Genomic DNA, 23,344 nt, shown 5'->3' with positions numbered 1-23,344 from the left:
GGAGGGAGGGAGGGAGGGAGGGAGGGAGGGAGGGAGGGAGGGAGGGGGGTGGGAGGGAGGGAGGGAGGGAGGAGGAGGGAGGGAGGGAGGGAGGGAGAGAGGGAGGAGGGAGGGAGGAGGGAGGGAGGGAGGGAGGGAGGGAGGGAGGGAGGGAGGAGGGATGGAGGAGGGAGGGAGGGAGGGAGGGGGGAGGGAGGGAGGGAGGGAGGGATGGAGGGAGGGAGGGAGGGAGGAGGGAGGGAGGGAGGGAGGGAGGGAGGGAGGGAGGGAAGGAAGGAAGGAAGGAAGGAGGAAGGAAGGAGGAGGGAGGAGGGAGGGAGGGAGGAGGAGGAGGGAGGAGGGAGGGAGGGAGGGAGGGAGGGAGGGAGGGAGGGAGGAGGAGGGAGGGAGGGAGGGAGGGAGGGAGGGAGGGAAGGGAGGGAGGGAGGGAGGGAGGGAAGGAAGGAAGGAAGGAAGGAAGGAAGGGAGGGAGGGAGGGAGGGAGGGAGGGAGGGAGGGAGGGAGGGAGGGAGGAGGAAGGGAGGGAGGGAGGGAGCAGAAAGGTAAACTCTCCTCAACCTTTCACTGCAGTAATCTGAGTTTACCACCGCGGTGAGTCACGGTGACACGTAATAGTTTTTATTAACAAGGCAATCGATGCATCTCACAAAAGGTGTCAAACGGAAGATAAGACCAGAGACGCTGAGGACGTAGTGAGTGCTCAGGATGGCTCCGCCCCCGGGCTTTAGCCATGGATATCAAATATCTTGAGGGACATTAATTACAACATAATGAGTGTTTGTGTCTCGGAAGCTCGGGCTGTATTTTGACTCTCTAATAGTTGAATGGCTGAGTGGCCTTGTGAATAATGTGAGACTAAATGACTGCTGTTATCTGTATTACAGAGGGGTAATTATTATGACTTAACTGCACAAACCAATATCCTGGTGTCCTCCGGGGAAAGCAAGGGGCTCAGGACAATTAAAGCTGCAATAACTATTTTCTGACCACTTTTTTTACATTTTCAAAACGTCTTATTGCACCTGCTATCTCATTGAGTCATGGTGTCCTACTGTACTCAATCAACCCTGCTATCAGAAGGTCTCATTGACTCATGGATGGTGTCCTATTGTACTCAATCAACCCTGCTATCAGCAGGTCTCATTGACTCATGGATGGTGTCCTATTGTACTCAAACAACCCTGCTATCAGAAGGTCTCATTGACTCATGGATGGTGTCCTATTGTACTCAATCAACCCTGCTATCAGAAGGTCTCATTGACTCATGGATGGTGTCCTATTGTACTCAAACAACCCTGCTATCAGAAGGTCTCATTGACTCATGGATGGTGTCCTATTGTACTCAATCAACCCTGCCATCAGAAGGTCTCATTGAGTCATGGTGTCCTACTCAATCAACCCTGCCATCAGAATTGGCCATTTTGGCCATTGTCACATTTTTTGACAATCAGGAAATGCCCCAGGAGACATAGTGATACTGAAGTTGATGAATCTAGTAATCTTTATTATTTACTTTTTTTAATCCTCTTTTTCTCCTCCTGATTTTTTTTCCTGTGTTTTTCCTCCCATCCCAATTTAGTCGTTATGCCAATTCCCCCCTCCCCTACCTGGTCGTTGCGCGCATGTGCCCTCTACTGGTCGTTCTAGGGAGCCCTGAGGTCTATCACATGCTTCCTCCGATACATATGGAGACAGCGAGGTGTAACGTGTGTGGGAGGCTCACACTGCCCCCGCCCTCTCCTGTCTTTTGCTGTGCAGGCGCCCCAACCGACCTGTAGGAGTCGCTGTCCACAACGTCCAGATTACCACCCATCGACTTCCCACCCGCTAACTCTGCCAATTGAGTTAGTATGACGGCCGGCCCAAGCCGGAGGCAACGCTGACAGCCGGAGTCGATACCGGTGTCTCGTGCGTTGGTGACGAGCACAATGTCCGCTGCGCCACCCTGCCGCCCTGAATCTAGTAATCTATGCATGAAAAATATTGTGCTTTTCAGCAAATTGCTTAGTTTGCTGTTGTGTTTATACATGATGTATTTATTTAGTTGTGGGAGAGAGGGAGGAGGGGGATGCTTTGTTTATTTATATCTAGTATTTATGTTAACACATTCTGTGCCACGCAGTTTGCCCATCTTATACCACTCTCTGCCAGTGCTGTAAGCCTATGGAGTCGCTCACCTTCTTTGCAGGGCTATACCTTTTTAAATATTATAGCTATATACATTACTATGGCCCATTCAACATCGGGTATCTATCGTTCCGGATGTGGGAACGTTATATTTTTCCATTCATACATTGTCGTGTTAGTACTGTCGTGAATATAAGTATGTTTTTAGACTGTAGAGCAGTCATTCCTAGAACGTGAGTTATAGGCCCAAACGCATATTATACATAATCGATTGGCGTTTCGTTGCTATACACGCTATATTAAAAAATTCAAATGCATATGCTCGGTATACATTATGCTCCATCATGCGTGAAGGAAAGGGGGGGGGTCGTCTATGATTCCTTGATTGTCAATAACGGCTTTCCTTAGTACGACATCATCCCTTGACCGTCAGAAGGGGGGCTATGTGAGACTGTTGTTCATTGACTACAGCTCAGCGTTCAACACCATAGTCCCCACCAGACTGGTGGACAAGCTGATCGAGCTAGGCCTGAGCTCCGCCCTGAGCGCCTGGGTACTGGACTTTCTGAGTGAAAGACCCCAGGCGGTCAGGGTGGGGGGTCAGACCTCCAACACCATCACCCTGAGCATCGGGTCCCCCCAGGGCTGTGTTCTAAGCCCCCTGCTGTACTCACTCTACACACACGACTGTGCGGCCAAGTTCAGCTCCAACTCCATTGTGAAGTTCGCCGACGACACGGTGGTGGTGGGGCTGATCTCGGACAACGACGAGAAGGCCTACCGAGAGGAGGTTGAGGTACTGGAACGTTGGTGCCAGGACAACAGCCTGCTCCTGAACATTGGTAAAACCAAGGAGCTGATCGTGGATTATAGGAGAGAACAGCAGGAGACACACACACCACTGACGATTAACGGGGCTACCGTGGACAGGGTGAGCAGCTTCAAGTACCTGGGGGTCCACATCTCAGAGGACCTGACATGGTCAACACACATAAACACAGTAGTAAAGAAAGCGAAGCAGCGCCTCTACCACCTGAGACAGTTAAGGAAGTTCAGAGTATCGGGGAAGATACTCCAGTCCTTCTACTCAGGAGCTGTAGAGAGCATCTTGACCGGAAACATCACTGCCTGGTATGGGAACAGCACGGCACAGGACAAGAAGGCCCTACAGAGTGTGGTGCGCTCAGCCGAGCGTACCACGGGTATTGCGCTACCTCCCCTGCAGGCTCTATACAACAAGAGGTGCAAATCCAGAGCCTGCAGGATAATGAAAGACCCCCACCACCCCAATAACAGCCTGTTCCAGCTGCTGAGGTCAGGCAGACGCCTGCGAACTCCAGCTACTAGGACGGAGAGGCTTAGGCTAAGCTTCTTCCCCCAGGCCATCAGAGCCTTGAACAATGAACATTGAGAGACACAGAAACTGAACTATCCACACACAAGCACATACACGACACGCACGCTGAGCACGCTCACACACTAGCAGCCACTTTAACACTCATGCCGCACACACGCACACTTATGGCCAGAGGAAAGGCCACTTAAAGTAGTATAGCATCAGGAACAGTGTATTGCACTACTAAAGCTACCTAGCATGTCCTATATGCTCTGTAAATACTAATGTACAGATACCGAGATGGCACACCATGTACCTGTTTATTGCACTGTTTTATTGGATTCTATTAATATGTTGTACCACTGTATTTTATTGGATTCTATTATATGTTGTACCACTGTATTGCACATCGTCGCGGGCAAGACCAGCCGCATTTCATTGTATACCTGTATGCCGTGACAATTAAAACTCTTGACTTGACTTGACTGTACGTTGAGCAGATGGATTGCAATGAAATAAATGGACAATCGAGCTGGAATTAACGATAGATTCCTCTTACGTTAGATTCCTCTTACCTATAAATAATATTCCAATTATTTGATCGATCTGCTAGATCCATTTTCCGTTTGTACGACGCAATAAACGCCAAAAGCATATTGATTCTTGCGTCTCGAAAGCGATCAAATGCACTCAAGTGTTTGTCTTGATCCACGTAACAAGATAGCTCCGCCGGAGGATTTTCCCCGATGCACAGAGCGCCACATCCGGTTTAGAGTGGAGTGCAACTCGCCCGAAATCCACCAGGCGGCGGTATTGAGGCGTTGAAATATCAGACAGGGAGGGTCCAGCTGGCTCCCGGAGCCTTCCTGGATGAATTATGAATGCCAATAGCGAATAAAGGAAATAACGATCATAAAAACGAGTAAACTCGTTGTTGGCGTTATTAGATTGGCGGGCAATAACGAGTAAACTCGTATTTGGCGCAGGATGTGTTAAGGGGGCATTTCTTGTCCGTGTCCATGCAGGCTAATAATATTTCAATGCACATAGTATGTGAGTCTGTGTTCTCAGGGGTCGTAAGAAGGCTCTCTCCCTCGATGGACCCGAGCCTCTGTGTGGATTAACCAAACACAATGCTCAGTGGCGCCCAGTGACCGAAAATCCAATCAGCGACCTAGGCGGTGAGGGTGCTGGGGCGCGGGGGGGCGGGGGGGGGGCTGCCCGGTGCTCAAGCTGGGGGTCCAAATCCTATTGCAGCGTTGGGTCTGTGCCGAGGGCCGGGGCCTGTCCTTGGGAGACATGGCCACATACTCTCCTAATGACCCCTGGTACTGACCCAGAGAGACTAAGCCTTTTACCTTAACGTGCCTCTCTCGCACACACACACACACGCACGCACGCACACACACGCACACACACACACACACACACACATTGTCCATAATCCTATTTGATGAGGCAATATCTTAATGATGCCTGATGTGGCCCGTGTGTGTGAACCCTGGAGGCCTGTCCTACCGTCTTCATAATCACTTCTTCTGCTTATTTTGGGGAAAAGACAACCTATATAGATATATGAAAGACAACATATAAAAGATAACCTATATAGATCTATAAAAGACAACCTATATAGATATATAAAAGATAACCTATTTAGATCTATAAAAGACAACCTACAGTATATAGATATATGAAAGACAACCTATATACAGTAAATCCATAAAAAACAACCTATATGGATCTATAAAAGACAAACTATATAGATCTATAAAAGACAACCTATATAGATCTATAAAAGACAACCTATAGATATATAGAAGACATCCTATATGGATCTATAAAGGACAACTTATATGGATCATAAAGTATTCTGTATTTTATTATGACAAATAATAAACAAACTTGAACTTGAACTAAAAGACAAGCTATATAGATCTATAAAAGACAAGCTATATAGATCCATAAAAGACAAGCTATATAGATCTATAAAAGACAAGCTATATAGATCTATAAAAGACAAGCTATATAGATCTATAAAAGACAAGCTATATAGATCCATAAAAGACAACCTATATAGATCTATAAAAGACAACCTATATAGATCTATAAAAGACAACCTATATAGATCTATAAAAGACAACCTATATAGATCTATAAAAGACAACCTATATAGATCTATAAAAGACAACCTATATAGATCTATAAAAGACAACCTATATAGATCTATAAAAGACAACCTATATAGATCTATAAAAGACAACCTATATAGATCCATAAAAGACAACCTATATAGATCTATAAAAGACAACCTATATAGATCTATAAAAGACAACCTATATAGATCTATAAAAGACAACCTATATAGATCTATAAAAGACAACCTATATAGATCTATAAAAGACAACCAATATCGATCCATAAAAGACAAGCTATATAGATCTATAAAAGACAAGCTATATAGATCTATAAAAGACAACCTATATAGATCTATAAAAGACAAGCTATAGATCTATAAAAGACAAGCTATAGATCTATAGGACCTCAGTACAGAGTAATTCTCCTCTGCTCGCATTTCCGTGTCACGTCATTTCAACAGAAGAAAATGTCCACAGGTTATTGGAACTTCTTTTACAGTTTCCAAGAAAAATAAATATACATTTAGAAAAGAAAAAAAAAGAAGGAAAAAAAAACATTTGAAGGAGAGCACCGTCTAAACCGCAGTCTTCCTTCTCTCCTAAATTGTTATCCATCACCCGGACAGTTGGGCCCTTTGTGTCGTGGGCCCCGCGTGGTGCAGCGAGCCGAGTGTGTGCGTCTGTACGTCGGTCAGTGGACCCTCGCTCCTCTGCGCGGCCGGAGTGGACGATGACGACGGCGGCGGGTGTTTCGGTGCGAGGCATGCAGCCCCACCGGTAAAGCCTTTGGAGGGAGGCCATTAAATCCAGAGGCTGTTCCCCCCCCCCCCCTCTCCTGCTGAGTCTCACTAGTGCCGCGACAGGACCGGGGGGTGGCTGCGGAGGAGAGGAGGAAACAAATAGCCCGACTCATCCCGGCCATAAAGAAAAGGTTGCACCACAACCCAATAAGGGGCCTGACGCTGATGAATGTGACCGGGGACGGAGAGGCGGCCCTGGCCAGTCTCCACCAGAAATGAAACCACAGGGATATAAAATAGGTTATTATCGTCACACGGGTGACAGGGGGGGGGGGGGGGGGGGGGGGGATGGATGGACGGACAAACTGACAAAAAAAAAGCCGGTTGAGTTTAGAGGAAGAGCAGCCAAGAGAGAGCAGAGAGGGAGAGGAGAGAGAGGGGGGTGATTACTGCTGATAAGCAGAGGAGAGAGATAACCTTTAACCTGAACCTCGCTGTAGGACAGTGTGTCGAGCGCCTTGTGTTTTGTTTGTCCCGGTAAGCGGCCGGTGTGACGTTTAATGTGCCTCAACGCGTTTTTGTTCACGCCGTGGAAAGACCTTGTCAATGAGATGCACATTACATTCTAATAGCTCTACTCAGGGAGGAGGAGGAGGAGGAGGAGGAGGAGGAGGAGGAGGAGGGGGGGAGCTGTCGGACACGATCCCGGCGCTGCCGTTTGATCAAGATCAAGTGTCGCGGAGCGGCGGGTTGCGTTGCGCGAACGGCGTCCACCTCTGTGTTATCTCAAGGTCGAGTCAGCCTTCTACATAATCACCGTCTGACGGCGGTTTAAAAAAAAAAAGAAAAACACACTCCAGTTCTTAATTTTTTTAAGATACAAATAAATTATTAAACGTGAAACCAACAGGTGATTACGTGATCACATTAAGGATTGTTTGTTGTTCTGATAGATGTGGTGAAAGAGAAGAGGTGGAATCCACCCTCCTGACTCGATCAAAACAAACAATCCTTAATGTGACCTCACACAGGCATCACCGTCCGTCGCTCGTGAAAACGTCACGAACATATTATTATTACGCCGCGTCGCGTTTTATATATATATCGCTCGCTGCGCTGTCGAAGATCCACCGTGTGACGTTTGAGAGAGAGAGAGTTAATGAAAAGACATACTAAAGTGCTGCTACCGTCTGGTAGTCAACGGCATAGATATCTATGGTCAACGGGACTCACCTGCAGCGGCATGGGCGGGGTGACGGGCGAAGGCAGACTGCGGGCCGGTGATTGGCTGAGCCGGTGGGGCGGCGACTGCGACGGTTGGCCAGAGGCGGAGGAGCAGGCGGAGCCCGGGGAGGAGGGGACAGAGGACTGCAGCTGCTGGCCGTGCAGGTGATGAGACGACAGCTGGTTGTTGTGGCTCTGTTGGTGATGATGCTGCTGTTGTTGTTGCTGTTGTTGTTGCTGTTGTTGTTGTTGTTGTTGTTGTTGCTGCTGCTGCTGCTGGTGGTGATGGTGGTGTTGCTGGAGCTGCTGGAGCTGCTGCAGGTGTTGGAGCTGGGAGCTCAGAGACGAGGTAGCTGTTGATGAGAGGAAGAGCGAGACAAACCCAAAAAAAAAAACTGTTAAAACATGATTATTCCGGAACAGTGTCGCAACGCGTCGAGGCGCTCAAAGGGGCGAAGCGGTCATTATTGGAAGACTAATGGTCACACCTGAGGACACAAAGAGGCACACGTAGAGGTGTGGGGGTGCGTACGGGGAGGAGCGGGGGTATTGATGTAAATTGCGTAGTGCCACAACGCGGTCCTCCGCGAGGATCCTAGCCTCTGTGACAGAGTCAGTGAATGGGAGCGTGCCTATGTGTTCCCACAGTCCTATGTTCCCACATTTCCTTTTTTCATACATTTGTATCCCCCTTTCTCTTAATTTGGTAGCCAATTACACCCAACCTATTATCCAATTGTCCTCTGGTAGTAGAGGGTTCGTCCGGGAACATAGGGCTATGGGACCATTGGGCTGTGGGAACCTACTGTAGGGCCTAATTTTGAGAAGAATCTTAGAAATGTGGGAACATAGGGCTGTGGGAACATAGGGCTGTGAACATAGGGCTGTGGGAGCATAGGGCTGTGGGAACATAGGGCTGTGGGACCATTGGGCTGTGGGACCATTGGGGGACCATTGGTCTGTGGGAACATAGGGCTGTGGGACCATTGGGCTGTGGGAACATAGGGCTGTGGGACCATTGGGCTGTGGGAACATAGGGCTGTGGGAACACATAGGGCTGTGGGAACATAGGGCTGTGGGAACATAGGGCTGTGGGACCATTGGGCTGTGGGAACATAGGGCTGTGGGAACATAGGGCTGTGAACATAGGGCTGTGGGAACATAGAGCTGTGGGAACATAGGGCTGTGGGACCATTGGGCTGTGGGACCATTGGGGGACCATTGGTCTGTGGGAACATAGGGCTGTGGGAACATAGGGCTGTGGGAACATAGGGCTGTGGGAACATAGGGCTGTGGGAACACATAGGGCTGTGGGAACATAGGGCTGTGGGAACATAGGGCTGTGGGAACATAGGGCTGTGGGAACATAGGGCTGTGGGAACATAGGGCTGTGGGACCATTGGGCTGTGGGAACATAGGGCTGTGGGAACATAGAGCTGTGGGACCATAGGGCTGTGGGAACATAGAGCTGTGGGACCATAGGGCTGTGGGAACATAGGGCTGTGGGACCATTGGGCTGTGGGAACATACTGTAGGGCTGTGGGACCATAGGGCTGTGGGAACATAGGGCTGTGGGAACATAGGGCTGTGGGACCATTGGGCTGTGGGAACATAGGGCTGTGGGACCATTGGGCTGTGGGAACATAGGGCTGTGGGACCATTGGGCTGTGGGAACATAGGGCTGTGGGACCATTGGGCTGTGGGACCATTGGGCTGTGGGAACATAGGGCTGTGGGACATAGGGCTGTGGGAACATAGGGCTGACCCCCAGTGAATAACCTAAACTGGGCCTGCTGGAGGACTTAACGGATGTCATTGCTCTGTTCTCCCTGAAGCCAGCGCTCCTCATTGTCACCGGGCAGAAGGTCAGAATCTTTGGCTTAATGGCGTAAAAACCTCAGCAGGAGCCCATCCATCTCGACGTCTTCAACAAATCAACCCATTAGCTAATTGGATCCAATAAAGCCGCGCCCATTACAACCTCAGTTCTAAATTTAAATGCTTATACATTTTATGCCTTTTTTCCCTTTTTAACTCTTACAGACACTTAAGAGATGGATTCATAGTCATTGCTGCCGGTATATTGAAAGCACTGCCACACAGACCGAAATGTATAATTGTCATATTAAAAAAGCTCAGGCTTTATTCATTTTGGCGCATATTAAGGTGCGCCGGCGGGGGCCATTCCTCTCTATCATCATAACATTCATACTTCATACAGAAATGTGTGAATATAAAATTCAGCGTCTCTTGTTTTCTTTCATCAAGACATTGTGAGAGTGTTTGGCTCTTCACCTCTTCCTAGTCACTCTGCTGTGCCTCAGAGGAGCACAAAGCTGACTTTGGTTCTACACCATGTAGTGTGGTTCTACACCCTGCACAGTGTGGTTCTACACCCTGCACAGTGTGGTTCTACACCATGTAGTGTGGTTCTACACCCTGCACTGTGTGTTAGGACTATGTTTCAGGCTGTGTGACGTACAGACAGCTCTGTGTAGGAGTATGTTTCAGGCTGTGTGACGTACAGGTGTAGAGGCAGCTCTGTGTGACGTACAGGTGTAGAGGCAGCTCTGTGTAGGAGTGTGTTTCAGGCTGTGTGACGTACAGGTGTACAGGTAGCTCTGTGTAGGAGTGTGTTTCAGGCTGTGTGACGTACAGGTGTAGAGGCAGCTCTGTGTCGGAGTGTGTTTCAGGCTGTGTGACGTACAGGTGTAGAGACAGCTCTGTGTCGGAGTGTGTTTCAGGCTGTGTGGCGTACAGGTGTAGAGACAGCTCTGTGTAGGAGTGTGTTTCAGGCTGTGTGACGTACAGGTGTAGAGGCAGCTCTGTGTAGGAGTGTGTTTCAGGCTGTGTGACGTACAGGCAGCTCTGTGTAGGAGTGTGTCTCAGGCTGTGTGACGTACAGGCAGCTCTGTGTAGGAGTGTGTTTCAGGCTGTGTGACGTACAGGTGTAGAGGCAGCTCTGTGTAGGAGTGTGTTTCAGGCTGTGTGACGTACAGGTGTACAGGCAGCTCTGTGTAGGAGTGTGTTTCAGGCTGTGTGACGTACAGGTGTACAGGCAGCTCTGTGTAGGAGTGTGTTTCAGGCTGTGTGACGTACAGGCAGCTCTGTGTAGGAGTGTGTTTCAGGCTGTGTGACGTACAGGTGTACAGGTAGCTCTGTGTAGGAGTGTGTTTCAGGCTGTGTGACGTACAGGTGTACAGGCAGCTCTGTGTAGGAGTGTGTTTCAGGCTGTGTGACGTACAGGTGTAGAGGCAGCTCAGTGTACAGTAGGAGTGTGGGTTGTATTGCCCCCAGTATCAGTGATGTCACACAGATGCACGACTCCACAGAGAATGGATTGTAAAAGATGGAACCGCTGACTGTGTGTCATATCAGGATGACGTTACGGGGACTGAAAGACATTTGAATGGGAAAAGCCTATAATGATAGATGACCAGGCTGCACTTGTTACAAGACCCCATGACATCATTCAGGTCACGCTTGATGTATTTCCGAATTAAACAGGATGCTTGGGCGGGACTTATGTTGGGAGGGACTTGATTTGAACCCCTGATTGACCTTAACCTTCACTCCAATGTCAATCACCAATGGGAAGGGATTTATATGATGGGGAGGGTTGCTTGGGAGTATTTCCAACGTCGCATTTTGATGGAAGTATATGTACGCCTTCCCGTGCATGATGAGTCACCGACAAAGTATTGTTGTTTTCTTGCTATTGGAAGACATAACTGTACAACCAGAAATTATGTAACAAGACGAAAAATACAGTTTTCACTTCTAATAAAGATTTTGCCTTTCGCAAGTATATTCAGGAACAGTAATTACGAGACATATATAGGGGCGGGAATCACAATACGAGTCCCCATAATGCAATATTTTCACGATACTACACATCTATGGATCGAGCTAAAACTCCTCTTTCAAATGGCAGAGTTCAATTTGGATTTAGTATCTCCAGGCGTGCACTGAAGAACCGTGAATGAAATCTACTGTATGTACAGTTCCATTCTTATAATGGATATGGCTCCGCCATTTTGGATCGGATTGCAATGGGGATTGTTTCTAAATGTTCACAGAATGTAGACACACTAACTGTGCTCCAATCTATGCCAATAATGTTCAGTTTTGTGATAGAGAATCCCGAGAAATAAGATAAATAAAAGAAATTCATACAGAAGTAATTTGCTTGCAGGAAGCTGGAATCGGCTGGAAAAGGCAGTTTTTCTAAATTGTAACACTCATTGAGAGCTCTGGATGCCCTCAAAATTCAAAATTCAAAATGGCAGATATTCGCTAAATTATTAAGACATTCCATAAACTAAAATCTCACTAATAACACTTTAACCTATACGTAAACAAACGTATTGCTGAAAATATACACTACGACTGCTGTTGTGACATGATTAGGGTCTTTACTCTTGGATACATTTGAAAAGAAAACGCTACTTAATGTCATACAGTCTGGATTGATTGATTCATTGATTGATTGAAAACTTTATTAACAGATTGCAGAATGGGTACAATACAGTACAGCTCAATACACACAATTGTTAAGGGGATGCAGACCAGAGAAAGACTTTTGTCTTGTTTACATCAGGGTCCCCCATTTTCAATTCATCAGGAATCTGGAGAGATTGATTTATGATGTGATGTCATTTGCGGTCCGCCGATGGACCGCTCGGGCTAAAGAGGTTAATAATAATAATAATAATAATGGTATATAGCACCTTTCATACAAGAATTGCAGCTCAGAATGCTTAATGAAATTATGTAGATGAAAAAATAGCAATCCCTATTGCAACACTACTATCACCGACATCTAAGAAGGGAGATCCCCCCTTGAATGGCCCTTCTAAGGTTTCTCTCCTCCACACTGCCTGTGGTGCATTTTTTCCTATTGCTAGGTTTTAGTGAGTTTTTCCTTACCTTCGCGTGGGGTATGTCTGGGAGTGCTTGCATTTATTTACTTTGCATTTATTTTAAATTTTTTGGACTTTATGGTGTTCTTGTTTTGTTCTTGCCTTATTGTGATGTTTTCTTCTTGACTTGTTTAAAGAAGACGTGTCCGGCCCATGGGGACATTAACGTGTGTTGTCGGCCTTACAAATAAATTGTATTTGATTTTAATCAGCATTGTTTTCCAGTGAAGTGTCCTTCTAAGGGTTTTTAGTCCTCTTAGTAACTGGGGCTCAGCGGCAGGGTGGCACAGTGGTCAGCACTGCTGCCTCACAGCACGAAGGTCCTGGGTTCAAACCCCAGCAGGGGGCCTTTCTGTGTGCAGTTTGCATGTTCTCCCTGTGTTCACGTGGGTTTCCTCCAGGTACTCTGGTTTCCTCCCACACCATGAAGACATGCATGATAGGCAGCGACTACAGATGCTAATTCTGGCACATTTACATTGACGTGGAAACTGACGATGTTGATTAATGTGCACTGTCCCTGGGTCAAAAATAAATAAATAAACTTAAGGCTGCCTAGCTGTTCCCTATTAGCCTGTACCCTGCCTCTATAGATCAAGAGATATACTACAATTCAGTTTGAAGTTTGAGAATCAAATGATTGCACACAGAACCTTTATTCCTGAATTAGTGATTATAGAGTAGATAGAAGGGAATACTTAAAATTTTCCTGAAAGAAACTAAAAGAATGACACTGGGTTGTGGTGTCATCTGACAGACCCCCCCCCCCCCCCCCCCCCCAAACGACTTATCTTGCTTTGGAGTACTTCAGGCTGACAGATAACTGCCTGGCTGGTTGCAGGCCTTTGCGAATAACATTTGAACTCCACAATTAAGTGGTAACTTTACAGTATACCACTTTAATGCACACCACATCAAAAATAATACACTGTGTACTGTACGAGAGAGGCCGTCCTCTGGGACTCCACCATGCAGTGGTGGTGTAACAAAGCAGAATCAGAAGACGGAGCGAATAACAATAGATCGTTGGGCTCAGAAGAATGTTTGGCCGTCTATTGATAACGCAGCGGAGCATTTGTGAACAGAGGGGGCAGACAAGCTTGTATACATACAGAATCAATGCTCTTCAATAATTTAAGTTGTGCGGTTGTCTCGTGAAAGATGAATAAAACATCTGGGTAGACGTGCCTTTGATTAGTCACTCAGACTTCAGGACAGGCGTAGATGAAGCATTTGATCAAGATGACCCCCCCCCCCCCCCCCCCTTATTTTTCTTCTTCTCCCACTGTAAGTAGAAAAGAAAGCCAGTGTCTCTGGCCCCGAGTAAACACTCCACTTTTAAAATGTCTTCTGCCTCCTCCTGACACATTGACACCTCTCTCACACCCCTGCCATGAATTATATATAATCTCTGCTCGCAAGAAAAGCCAAGAGTCCAATTCTCGCTTGAAATGTTTGGGGGCAAGTTGTCTAGCGCGGAGGACCCTGAGTGCCTGACAGGACGAGCGCTCTTTCCTCTGCTGCGCGAGTGTGTTCCACGAGAGAGAGAGAGAGAGAACGCGGAGTTTCGTTTCAAGATGGGGAAAAGGAGGAGGAGGAGGATGGGAACAAAAGGAAGAAACAAAGAGAGAGGAGAGAATGAGTACGAGTATAAAATTATCGAAAGTGAGGGGGCGAAGATCAAAGAGGATCGGAGAATTTCCTCCAGCGGTGGCGGCCATTACGGAGGGAACAAGAGAGGCACAACAAAAGGAAACACAGAAGATATACAGAGGGAATATGGAAGAGGCCCCATGTGGCCTTATTATAAGGGCTATACACCGCAGGTAACTGTATAGTCTCTAACAGCGGTGCTTTATAAATTCTGTCATGTTGTTAAGACTGTCAGGACCGCTGACCCTCGCCTCCCCTCCCGTTCTAACTGGCCCGACTGGCCCTTTTTTGAAGCTCGTTCTTTTTAACCGCAGCCTGTCTGATTGCTTCGGCGGGCTGAGCACATAATCCAACCGCCCCTGTCTCGGCTAATTGTTTGTGCTCCTTCCTTCCTCCGGCAGAGACACACACACACACGCGGCCCGAGGACGAGAGCGGGGAGCTGAGAGAGGGCAGCGGGGTTGGCGGGCGGGGATCCTGCGCGGAGCTCGTTATACAGGACTCTTCTGCTTTGTCTTCGCTGTGTTCCGTGTTCTGACGCTAGTCCTCTGACTGCAGTAAACCAGCCACTCTGCTCAGAGCTACAGGGGTGCACTGATACCAGGCTAAAACAGGTCTGATACCAGGCTAAAACAGGTCTGATACCAGGCTAAAACAGGTCTGATACCAGGTTAAAACAGGTCTGATACCAGGCTAAAACAGGTCTGATACCAGGCTAAAACAGGTCTGATACCAGGTTAAAACAGGTCTGATACCAGGCTAAAACAGGTCTGATACGAGGCTAAAAACAGTCAGATACCAGGCTAAAACAAGTTTGATACCAGGCTAAAACAGGTCTGATACCAGGCTAAACTGTCTGATACCAGGCTAAAACAGGTCTGATACCAGGCTAAACTGTCTGATACCAGGCTAAAACAAGTTTGATACCAGGCTAAAACAGGTCTGATACCAGGCTAAAACAAGTTTGATACCAGGCTAAAACAGGTCTGATACCAGGCTAAAACAAGTTTGATACCAGGCTAAAAACAGTCAGATACCAGGCTAAGGCAGGGTATCTGATATCAGACTGATATCAGGCTAAAACAGGATATCTGATATCAGTAGTATGACTATAATATCGGTCTGATACTAGGCTAAAACAGGTAAAATACCAGGCTAAAACAGGGTATCTGATATCAGTCTGATACCAGGCTAAAACAGGGTATCTGATATCAGTAGTATGACTCTGATATTGATCTGATACCAGGCTAAAACAGGTCTGATACCAGGCTAAAACAGGAGGTCTGATACCAGGCTAAAACAGGTCTGATACCAGGCTAAAACAGGTGTGATACCAGGCTAAAACAGGTGTGATACCAGGCTAAAACGGGTCTGATACCAGGCTAAAACAGGTCTGATACCAGGCTAAAACAGGTCTGATACCAGGGGTAAGGCTAAGAGAATCATCAAGGACTCCAGTCACCCAAACAACTGCCTCTTTGAACTGCTGCGGTCAGGCAAGCGATACCGGAGTCTCATGGCAAGCACAGAAAGACTCAGAAGAAGCTTCTATCCCCAGGCCATCAGGCTGCTCAACGAACAATAACACTATGTAACAACCATCAAATGCACACAGCACACACATCCACACGAACACACTCACTTTAAACAAACAACACACTGCAGCACCCACTCTCCACACTTTAGATCACACAAACACACTTTATATTTATTGGTAAAGGATTTGCACTACAACCCATACCTCAGTACACCTTACTGTAAATTGTACCTAAATTGTACCTCATCCCATTTCTGCTTTGCACTATATAGTATTGTATATTAGTATATTGCATAGTATATTGTATATTGTATGGTAACTCAGTTACTTCTATTCTGCATCGAACATTGTACATATATGTATATACTGAACACTGTGACTTCTATTTTTACTTCTATTTTTACATGCTATACTATTTTATTTCATACTTATCTTGTCTAGCACAGTCTCTGGAGCGTAACAGTAAGAAGCATTTTGTATAAAAGTATTCTGTACTTCTGTATGACAACTATTAAAGAAACTTGAAACTTGAACTTGAGGCTAAAACAGGTCTGATACCAGGCTAAAACAGGTCTGATACCAGGCTAAAACAGGTCTGATACCATTTCATTTTCATTTAATTTCAAACCTTTATTTATACTCGTGAAAGCACTGAGGTTTCCCTCATTTACAGTGATGACGAGTTAACAAAGGACACAAATATCATAACAGTTATTAATTACAATGAATTACAATTACTACAATGATGGATTAAAAACAATTACATGATTCAGTACATAGGTCAAGTGCAATGCCTTTAAACTCCATAAATGACGGGAATGCTCCGAGCTTTAGAGTCTTTTGCAGGGTATTCCATGTGTATGGAGCATCGTAGGAGAAGGCAGACTTTCCAAGCTCAGACCGAATTCGAGGCACCCTGAGCACAGGCCGATCATTCGAACAAGTTTGGTAGGTGACAGCACTCCAGACCAACAAAGATGTAATATAAGGTGGAAGTTTTCCAATAATTGCTTTGTAGATAAAAAGATACCCATGATAACTACGTCGCAACGAGAGAGATGGCCAGCCTACCCTCTCATACAAAAGACAATGGTGAGTATCATATTTGTCACCCGTAATAAATCTTAGGGCGGAGTGGTAGGCAGAATCCAAAGGCCTTAATGTAGACGCAGACGCATGCCTGTAAATGACATCACCATAGTCCAATATTGACAAAAAAACAGCCTGTACAATTCTTTTCCTACAGAACATAGGAAAACTAGCGCGGTTACGGTACAAGAAACCAATCTTTTGCCGTAATTTTGTAGCTAGGTTTTCTATATGGAATTTAAAAGAAAGTTTATCATCCAGCCATATACCAAGATATTTATACTCACTAACTCTTTCAATATACAAACCATTTGCTGTTGTTAGGTGTAGCATGTCATAATCTATAACCCTGGCTCTAGAAAACATCATAGACTTGGTTTTACTAGCATTAAGCACTAACTTGAGCTTAGCTAGAGCATTTTGGAGAGTGTCAAACGCAAGCTGCAGGTTTACAATAGCTTCCTGAACAGTATCCGCAATGCAGTAGACAACTGTATCATCCGCATAAAGATGAGCCTGACAACCTGCTAGTGCTGAAAGACTAGAAACAATATCATTAATATAGATTGTAAAGAGGACCGGCCCCAATACCGAACCCTGTGGTACACCCTTAGACAATGGCAGGAAATCAGATTGAAAGTTACCTGAATTCACAGATTGACACCTTGAAGATAAATAGGCCTGAAACCAAGCACAAGCGGCTTTATCCAGGCCAATGCTAGCTAGACTATTCAAAAGCAAGTGATGGTCTACTGTATCAAACGCCTTTGAGAGGTCTACAAAGAGAACTGCACAATGCTTCCCATTGTCCAGGGCTGAAATAATGTCATTAGTGACCAAAGTAACAGCTGTAATAGTACTATGATTTGCTCTGAAACCTGATTGGTGAGTACTTAGCACTGAGCAACTTGAGAAAAAGGTTTTTAATTGGTTGTTTACCAAGGTCTCCAGTGCTTTGGCTAGGCATGATAGTTTGGAGATAGGACGATAGTTATCCATCTTATCCCTATCCCCCCCCTTTATGCAAGGGGAGCACCTTGGCAGATTTCCACACTTGCGTTGGACTATGCCAGATGCAATAGAAAGGTTAAAGATGTGTGACAATGGCTCGCAAATGACAGGGGCTGCCAGTTTTATAAAAAAATAGTCTAAATTGTCCACACCAGTAGAACACTTAGGGTCTATGGATTGCAAGATATTGAGAGTTTCACTAGATGAAAATGGCTGGAAGGAAAATGTAGGTACACACGAGGCATTATCGAAGATTGGGCTAGGGTCAGAGTCAACATCCAGTGGAGCCAGCCCAGTAGACAACCTGTCAAATAAGGACCCAGCCTCAATGAAGTGTTTATTGAAAGCAAGACAAATTTCCTGAGGATCCGAGATTTTACAATCAGCCACATTAATACACAAAGGCAATGTAGCAGGGTTATTTTTTGACAGGTTTACTGCACCCCAGAATTTAGCTGGGTTAGAGTAGGAATTCGAGACTAAGTCTAAAAAGTAATCAGATTTAGCCTTCCTCACAGCTGCAGTAGTTCTATTTCTAAGTTGTCTGAAGGAAAGCCAGTCTTGCGTATCCCCAGTGCGTCTAGCACGTGACCACGCAGAGTTCCGCTCAGAAAATAATGCTGACCAGCTCACTTGAGAACCACGGTTACCAGGCTAAAACAGGTCTGATACCAGGCTAAAACAGTTCTGATACCAGGCTAAAACAGGTCTGATACCAGGCTAAATCAGGTCTGATACCAGGCTAAATCAGGTCTGATACCAGGCTAAAACAGGTCTGATACTAGGCTAAAACAGGTCTGATACCAGGCTAAAACAGGTCTGATACCAGGCTAAAACAGGTCTGATACCAGGCTAAAACAGGTCTGATACCAGGCTAAACAACATCTGATATTAGTCTGATACCTTTAGTATCCAAGTCTATACTGTTCAGTAAAACTGATGGTCCTAAGAGGGGACCCCCTTATTAACCGTTACACTGCTGAACGACGGAAAGACCGGAGATGTCACACTTTGTTTCACCACGCTCACACATTTCAAGCATCAGTGATATAACTTTAGGAAAGAATGCTTTTGTTCCCGGAAATAAAGTTAGCCCGGTCTGACTCCCACATATCTAATGCTAGCTGTTAGCAATGACAGCAGCCAGCTAGCTTGCTTCTTTGATTATCTCACATTCACTATTAAATAAAACAAACCATACGTAAGACTATACGTTAATGGGTGGGGCGAGGGGGGGGGGGGGGTCGTCGAATAGTTCCAGAAATATTGTGCGTCTTGCCCATCCCTACTAGGAAGAGGAGAAGAGGAATCACCAAACCAAACAACTGAAGGGTTTCAATTTAACACAACTTTAGTTTACTTTCTGAATGCATAGAAGCTATACAAAGTATATTTCTGAACCACAATGGGAAAAAGACCAAAACAACAACTGTCATCTCTTTGACCGTCTGTCATGACGAGCCCCCGACTTCTGAGGAAGTGAAGTCGGACGAGACGGATCGTCCGAGGTGGAGAGGCGAGGTCAGAGCCGCCTCATTCGTCAAGACAAAATGCTATTTCTGTTTCCTGTGTGGTTCACGAGGAAGAGAGAGAGAGAGAGAGAGAGAGAGAGAGAGAGAGAGAGAGAGAGAGAGATAGAGAGAGAGAGAGAGAGAGATGAGAGAGAGAGAGAGAGAGAGAGAGAGCAGCCAGCTCTCTCATTACCAGGGCTATCTCAGTGGTCCCTGCCAACCCCCGCCCATTACAGCCTCTCTGGGGCTGATTCTAGCTTGACTCCTTGTTTTTCTCACAACGTCCAGGCACCTGCTTCAACAGCCACTTTATATATGCCTTGTGTGTGTGTGTGTGCGTGTGTGTGCGTGTGCGTGCGTGTGTGTGCGTGCACGTGCGTTCACGTGTGTAGAATTCTAGACAGTACTGCAGCATGGTTCCTCACCCCGAGCAGAACTATTTGGAAAAGGAAGGGTGAAGGAAGGGTGCGCTGCCTTTACAACACAAGATAAAATGAGAGCAACATGGCATGCAGGACAATAATCTTGTTTTCATGACCGTGTGAAGCGCCAAAATCACAATTTAAATTGAAACTTGATTAATCACCAAAGAAACTCTGCAACTCTAACCAGTGGTCACTCGAGTAGCAGGCAAATGAAGGGGTTTCAGTTTAACACAACTTTTGTTTACTTTCTGAATGAATAGAAGCTATACAAAGTATATTTTCTGACCATAACCTTAGGGTTAAGGTTCGTTTTGTGGTTTGATTAACGGTTTATGGTAGGGTTTGGGTGAGGCTGTCAGAAAAGTGTGTCTCGATAGTGTCGATGTCAAAACGAACGCATTGCCCCGGGTTAACCCACAGAGACTACGGATAGCACCGAGGGCCATACAGTGCGTGAAGAACACACGTAGAGGCAGGGGAGGGGGGGGGGGGGGGGGGGGGGGCGGGACAATGCATTGGTCATTCATATTGAGATGTTTATCACACTTAAGTTGTATTTAGTAAACTCATAACAAGTGTACTATTTTGGTCATCAAAAGTAACCAAAAATACATCAAAAGTACACTTTCTATATATTTCTGTACATCTTAGGTACAACTTTTAACACTCATTACACCTTAAATGGTATCAATTGAACACAACTTAGTATACTTTCAGATATGCTTTTTTTTATAATTCGTTTTTTTACTTGGGTTGCAAATTAATGATATTTGTGTATGTAGTGTACTCTACATAATTATATGCTTTTTCTGTACTCAGGACTCAGGTACACAATGGAAGTGTACTTCAGGTATGTATGACTATACTGTGACTATACAAGGCCACATTGCACTGTATCATACAGCATATCATACACAATATTTACTATAAATCCATGAATCATAGAAATTGTGCTCCGGTGAAAAGCCATGGCGTGAAACTCACCGGCGGTTTACAGCGATGAGCAAAAGAGGATGTTATAATTGAAAGACGAGACATTCACTCCGACTCCCATCATCAGGCTGATCATATTATTCTCTCAGATAAAAGGCACCGCCAAGGCCGGTGTGAAGAAGGACAACACACCAATACCAATCATGTCCGCACAAAAGGACACTGACTGCCTTTCAATTTAGCAAACTGTGTGTGTGTGTGTGTGTGTGTGTGTGTGCGTGCATGTATGTGCACGCGTAGTAGCACAGCACAAACACTAAGGAGATGACGGTATTAAGCTGAAGGAAGTGGTGGTTATTTCACAGGGCGAAAAAGAAGGATTATATGTACAAATATGTCCGATATTTTCACAGCAACCCATGAAAAGCTATTGTTCCAACATTCAGGATCCACTAACGTGAATAAGATCTACATTCCACATTCCATGACGATAAACATGTATTGTATTTGGTGAAGAGAAGTGATTAGTCTAGCAGAAGGTTGGAGTTTGTGGAATAAGTCTCATGTACTCATGTACTTCAAACAGAATTAACTTGAGAAAAAAAATACTTTTATCTTCAGCTTTACAGGCGAGTGTTTCAATATTTTTGTACTTCTCTCTCGTACTCTGTCTTTGCCATTATTAGAGATTGCAGTGAATTAAAGATCCCGTCCACTCAAATCTTTTAATGGTTAACTTCTCTTGAAGGCGTGACTTTGACTTGTGCAGAACTTGTCACTAGAGAACCTTTTTCACATTCTTCCCCTGGAGAGAGAGAGAGCTTTTCCACACTTACCTGAAATGTGTGATGTGACGTCACTAATAGGCCGAACCTCTCATGGTCCAATATTTGGTAACTTGACACCTTTAGCTTCAGCTACACAAAAAGCTGAGTATGTATTGACACGTCTTGATAGAATATACGCTGCTGATATTGGTAAATATCAATGGGTGCTTGTTTGCAATTTGCATATTCATAGATCCTTGCATTCTCAATGAGGGGGAAAGGTGTGTAAAGAGATGCTGCCAAGACATTTTCAGTAACAATTTGGTGGGAAAAAAACATATATACAAATTGTTATTCAATATACTGTAGAATGAAGGGTTTTAAATACATCTGGAGGGGACACATTTTTAAGCACTAGTCTAAACACAGCTGTCATTCGACTAACAAGGGCGGTGAGAGGAGACTGACAACACGACTATTGCTCCTCTGCCTCACGTTCCACCGTGGTGGCAGTAAATAAAACCCCCACCTCAATCACCTGATAATCACCCCCCCGGAGGTCGAGAGATTTAGCCTCTATATGAGATCTGATCATTATGACAGTGGACAAAGCAAGGTCATTTCTCACTCTGTGGATTAGATAAGAACACACATACTGTGTAGAGTAAGACCCATGAATTGAACCCTGTGTGCACTGAATAACCATATAAGTCTGTTTTTAAAAAATTTGGACAGTCTGTGTATTTGCCGTTTTTGCGAAATCAAACCAAATCACTTGGAGTGTGAATGTGATATATATCAGCAGAAAGTACTCAACCTATACTGTCTTTAACTGTCTGAAACGTCAAAAACAGAATTATATTCATTCTTCGTCTGAGGTAGTCAATCGAGGAGGATCTTTTTTATCTCGTCCCTGATTTGTTTGGGCATGTTGTTTGGACTGTTATTATTGGCAGCTTAATATGATTGACAGGAAATCCAGATGGTACATTTCTATACATGCGCCAATGTTTTGAGTGTCTGAGGATAAGTTACTGTTATAATAATATAAACCAGGGTTCCTGCAGGTTTCAACAAGTTCAATTTAAGACTTTCTAAGACCTTTTTAAGACCACTTAGAATAAAATGTAATACCTATTTTACGACCATACTCGCAAAAAAGTATTAAGGAAAATGACTATGAAAGAAGTAATTACATATGAATTTCTGGGGGGGGGGACTGATTATTGGGAACTGGCTATTACCCTACTGCTTACTTTGCAGTCTGGACATTTCCCCCAAACACATTCAAACAAGATACAGATACTTAAACGAGAGAATCGGAATATAGAAGTCACTTCTTAAAAATAAATGTCTTAAGACCTTTTAAATTCTGATTATTAATCCTTTCACTACCACACTACATAAGGTTAACCTTTCACTACCACTACCTTTGTTGTGTGGTAGGGAAAGGGTTAACCTTTTGTATTGTCACAGTGAAAGGGTTAACCATTTGGTATAGTGTGGTAGTGAAAGGGTTAAATGTAATACTTTAAGGCTTCTCGCAGGAACCCTGATAAACACGCTAAACTAACAAATTTGCTTTACATTATCATTAACAAATCTGAGCGTTCAAATATTTAAAATATCTAAAGGGTCTGGGAAATAGATTCCTGGTCCACAGCACTGAATGGCAAACGGGGTGAATACATATATTACTAACATATTACTCACTGTAGCTCACCGCCGATGATATCTGTGTTTCTGACTCACTTTGGAGCGGCTTAGAGGCTACAAAGATATAGGCGGTTAAGATATGAGTCGAATAGACCCCAGGGCCTCACAGAGTGAAACACATGGCTCGGAGGGCTCCGCAGATAATGCTTTCACTTTGTGACGCAAGGCCGTATCACGCTGGGCTTGTAGACGTCTCCCTCCAGGGGAGGGAACTGAAA

General features: G+C 45.2%; 1 protein-coding gene across 1 annotated transcript in view; it reads right to left on the bottom strand.

The window, feature by feature from the left end:
• The window catches only part of pou6f2 (POU class 6 homeobox 2), a gene marked incomplete at both ends in the record, with an annotated part of 84,693 nt that extends 62,011 nt beyond the window's left edge, over positions 1-22,682 (bottom strand). The window contains 3 exons of the mRNA XM_084325558.1: positions 7,572-7,915; positions 8,051-8,164; positions 22,667-22,682. Coding sequence (XP_084181684.1) covers positions 7,572-7,915; positions 8,051-8,164; positions 22,667-22,682 — 474 coding nt within the window. The remainder of the gene's footprint in view (positions 1-7,571; positions 7,916-8,050; positions 8,165-22,666) is intronic.
• Positions 22,683-23,344: the final 662 nt, after the last annotated feature.

The sequence above is a fragment of the Notolepis coatsorum genome (assembly GCF_963971535.1).
Source record: "Notolepis coatsorum genome assembly, chromosome: 12".
NCBI classification, from domain to species: domain Eukaryota; kingdom Metazoa; phylum Chordata; class Actinopteri; order Aulopiformes; family Paralepididae; genus Notolepis; species Notolepis coatsorum.
Note: the sequence above shows the minus strand (reverse complement) of the source record. Positions and strands in the feature narration are given on the sequence as shown.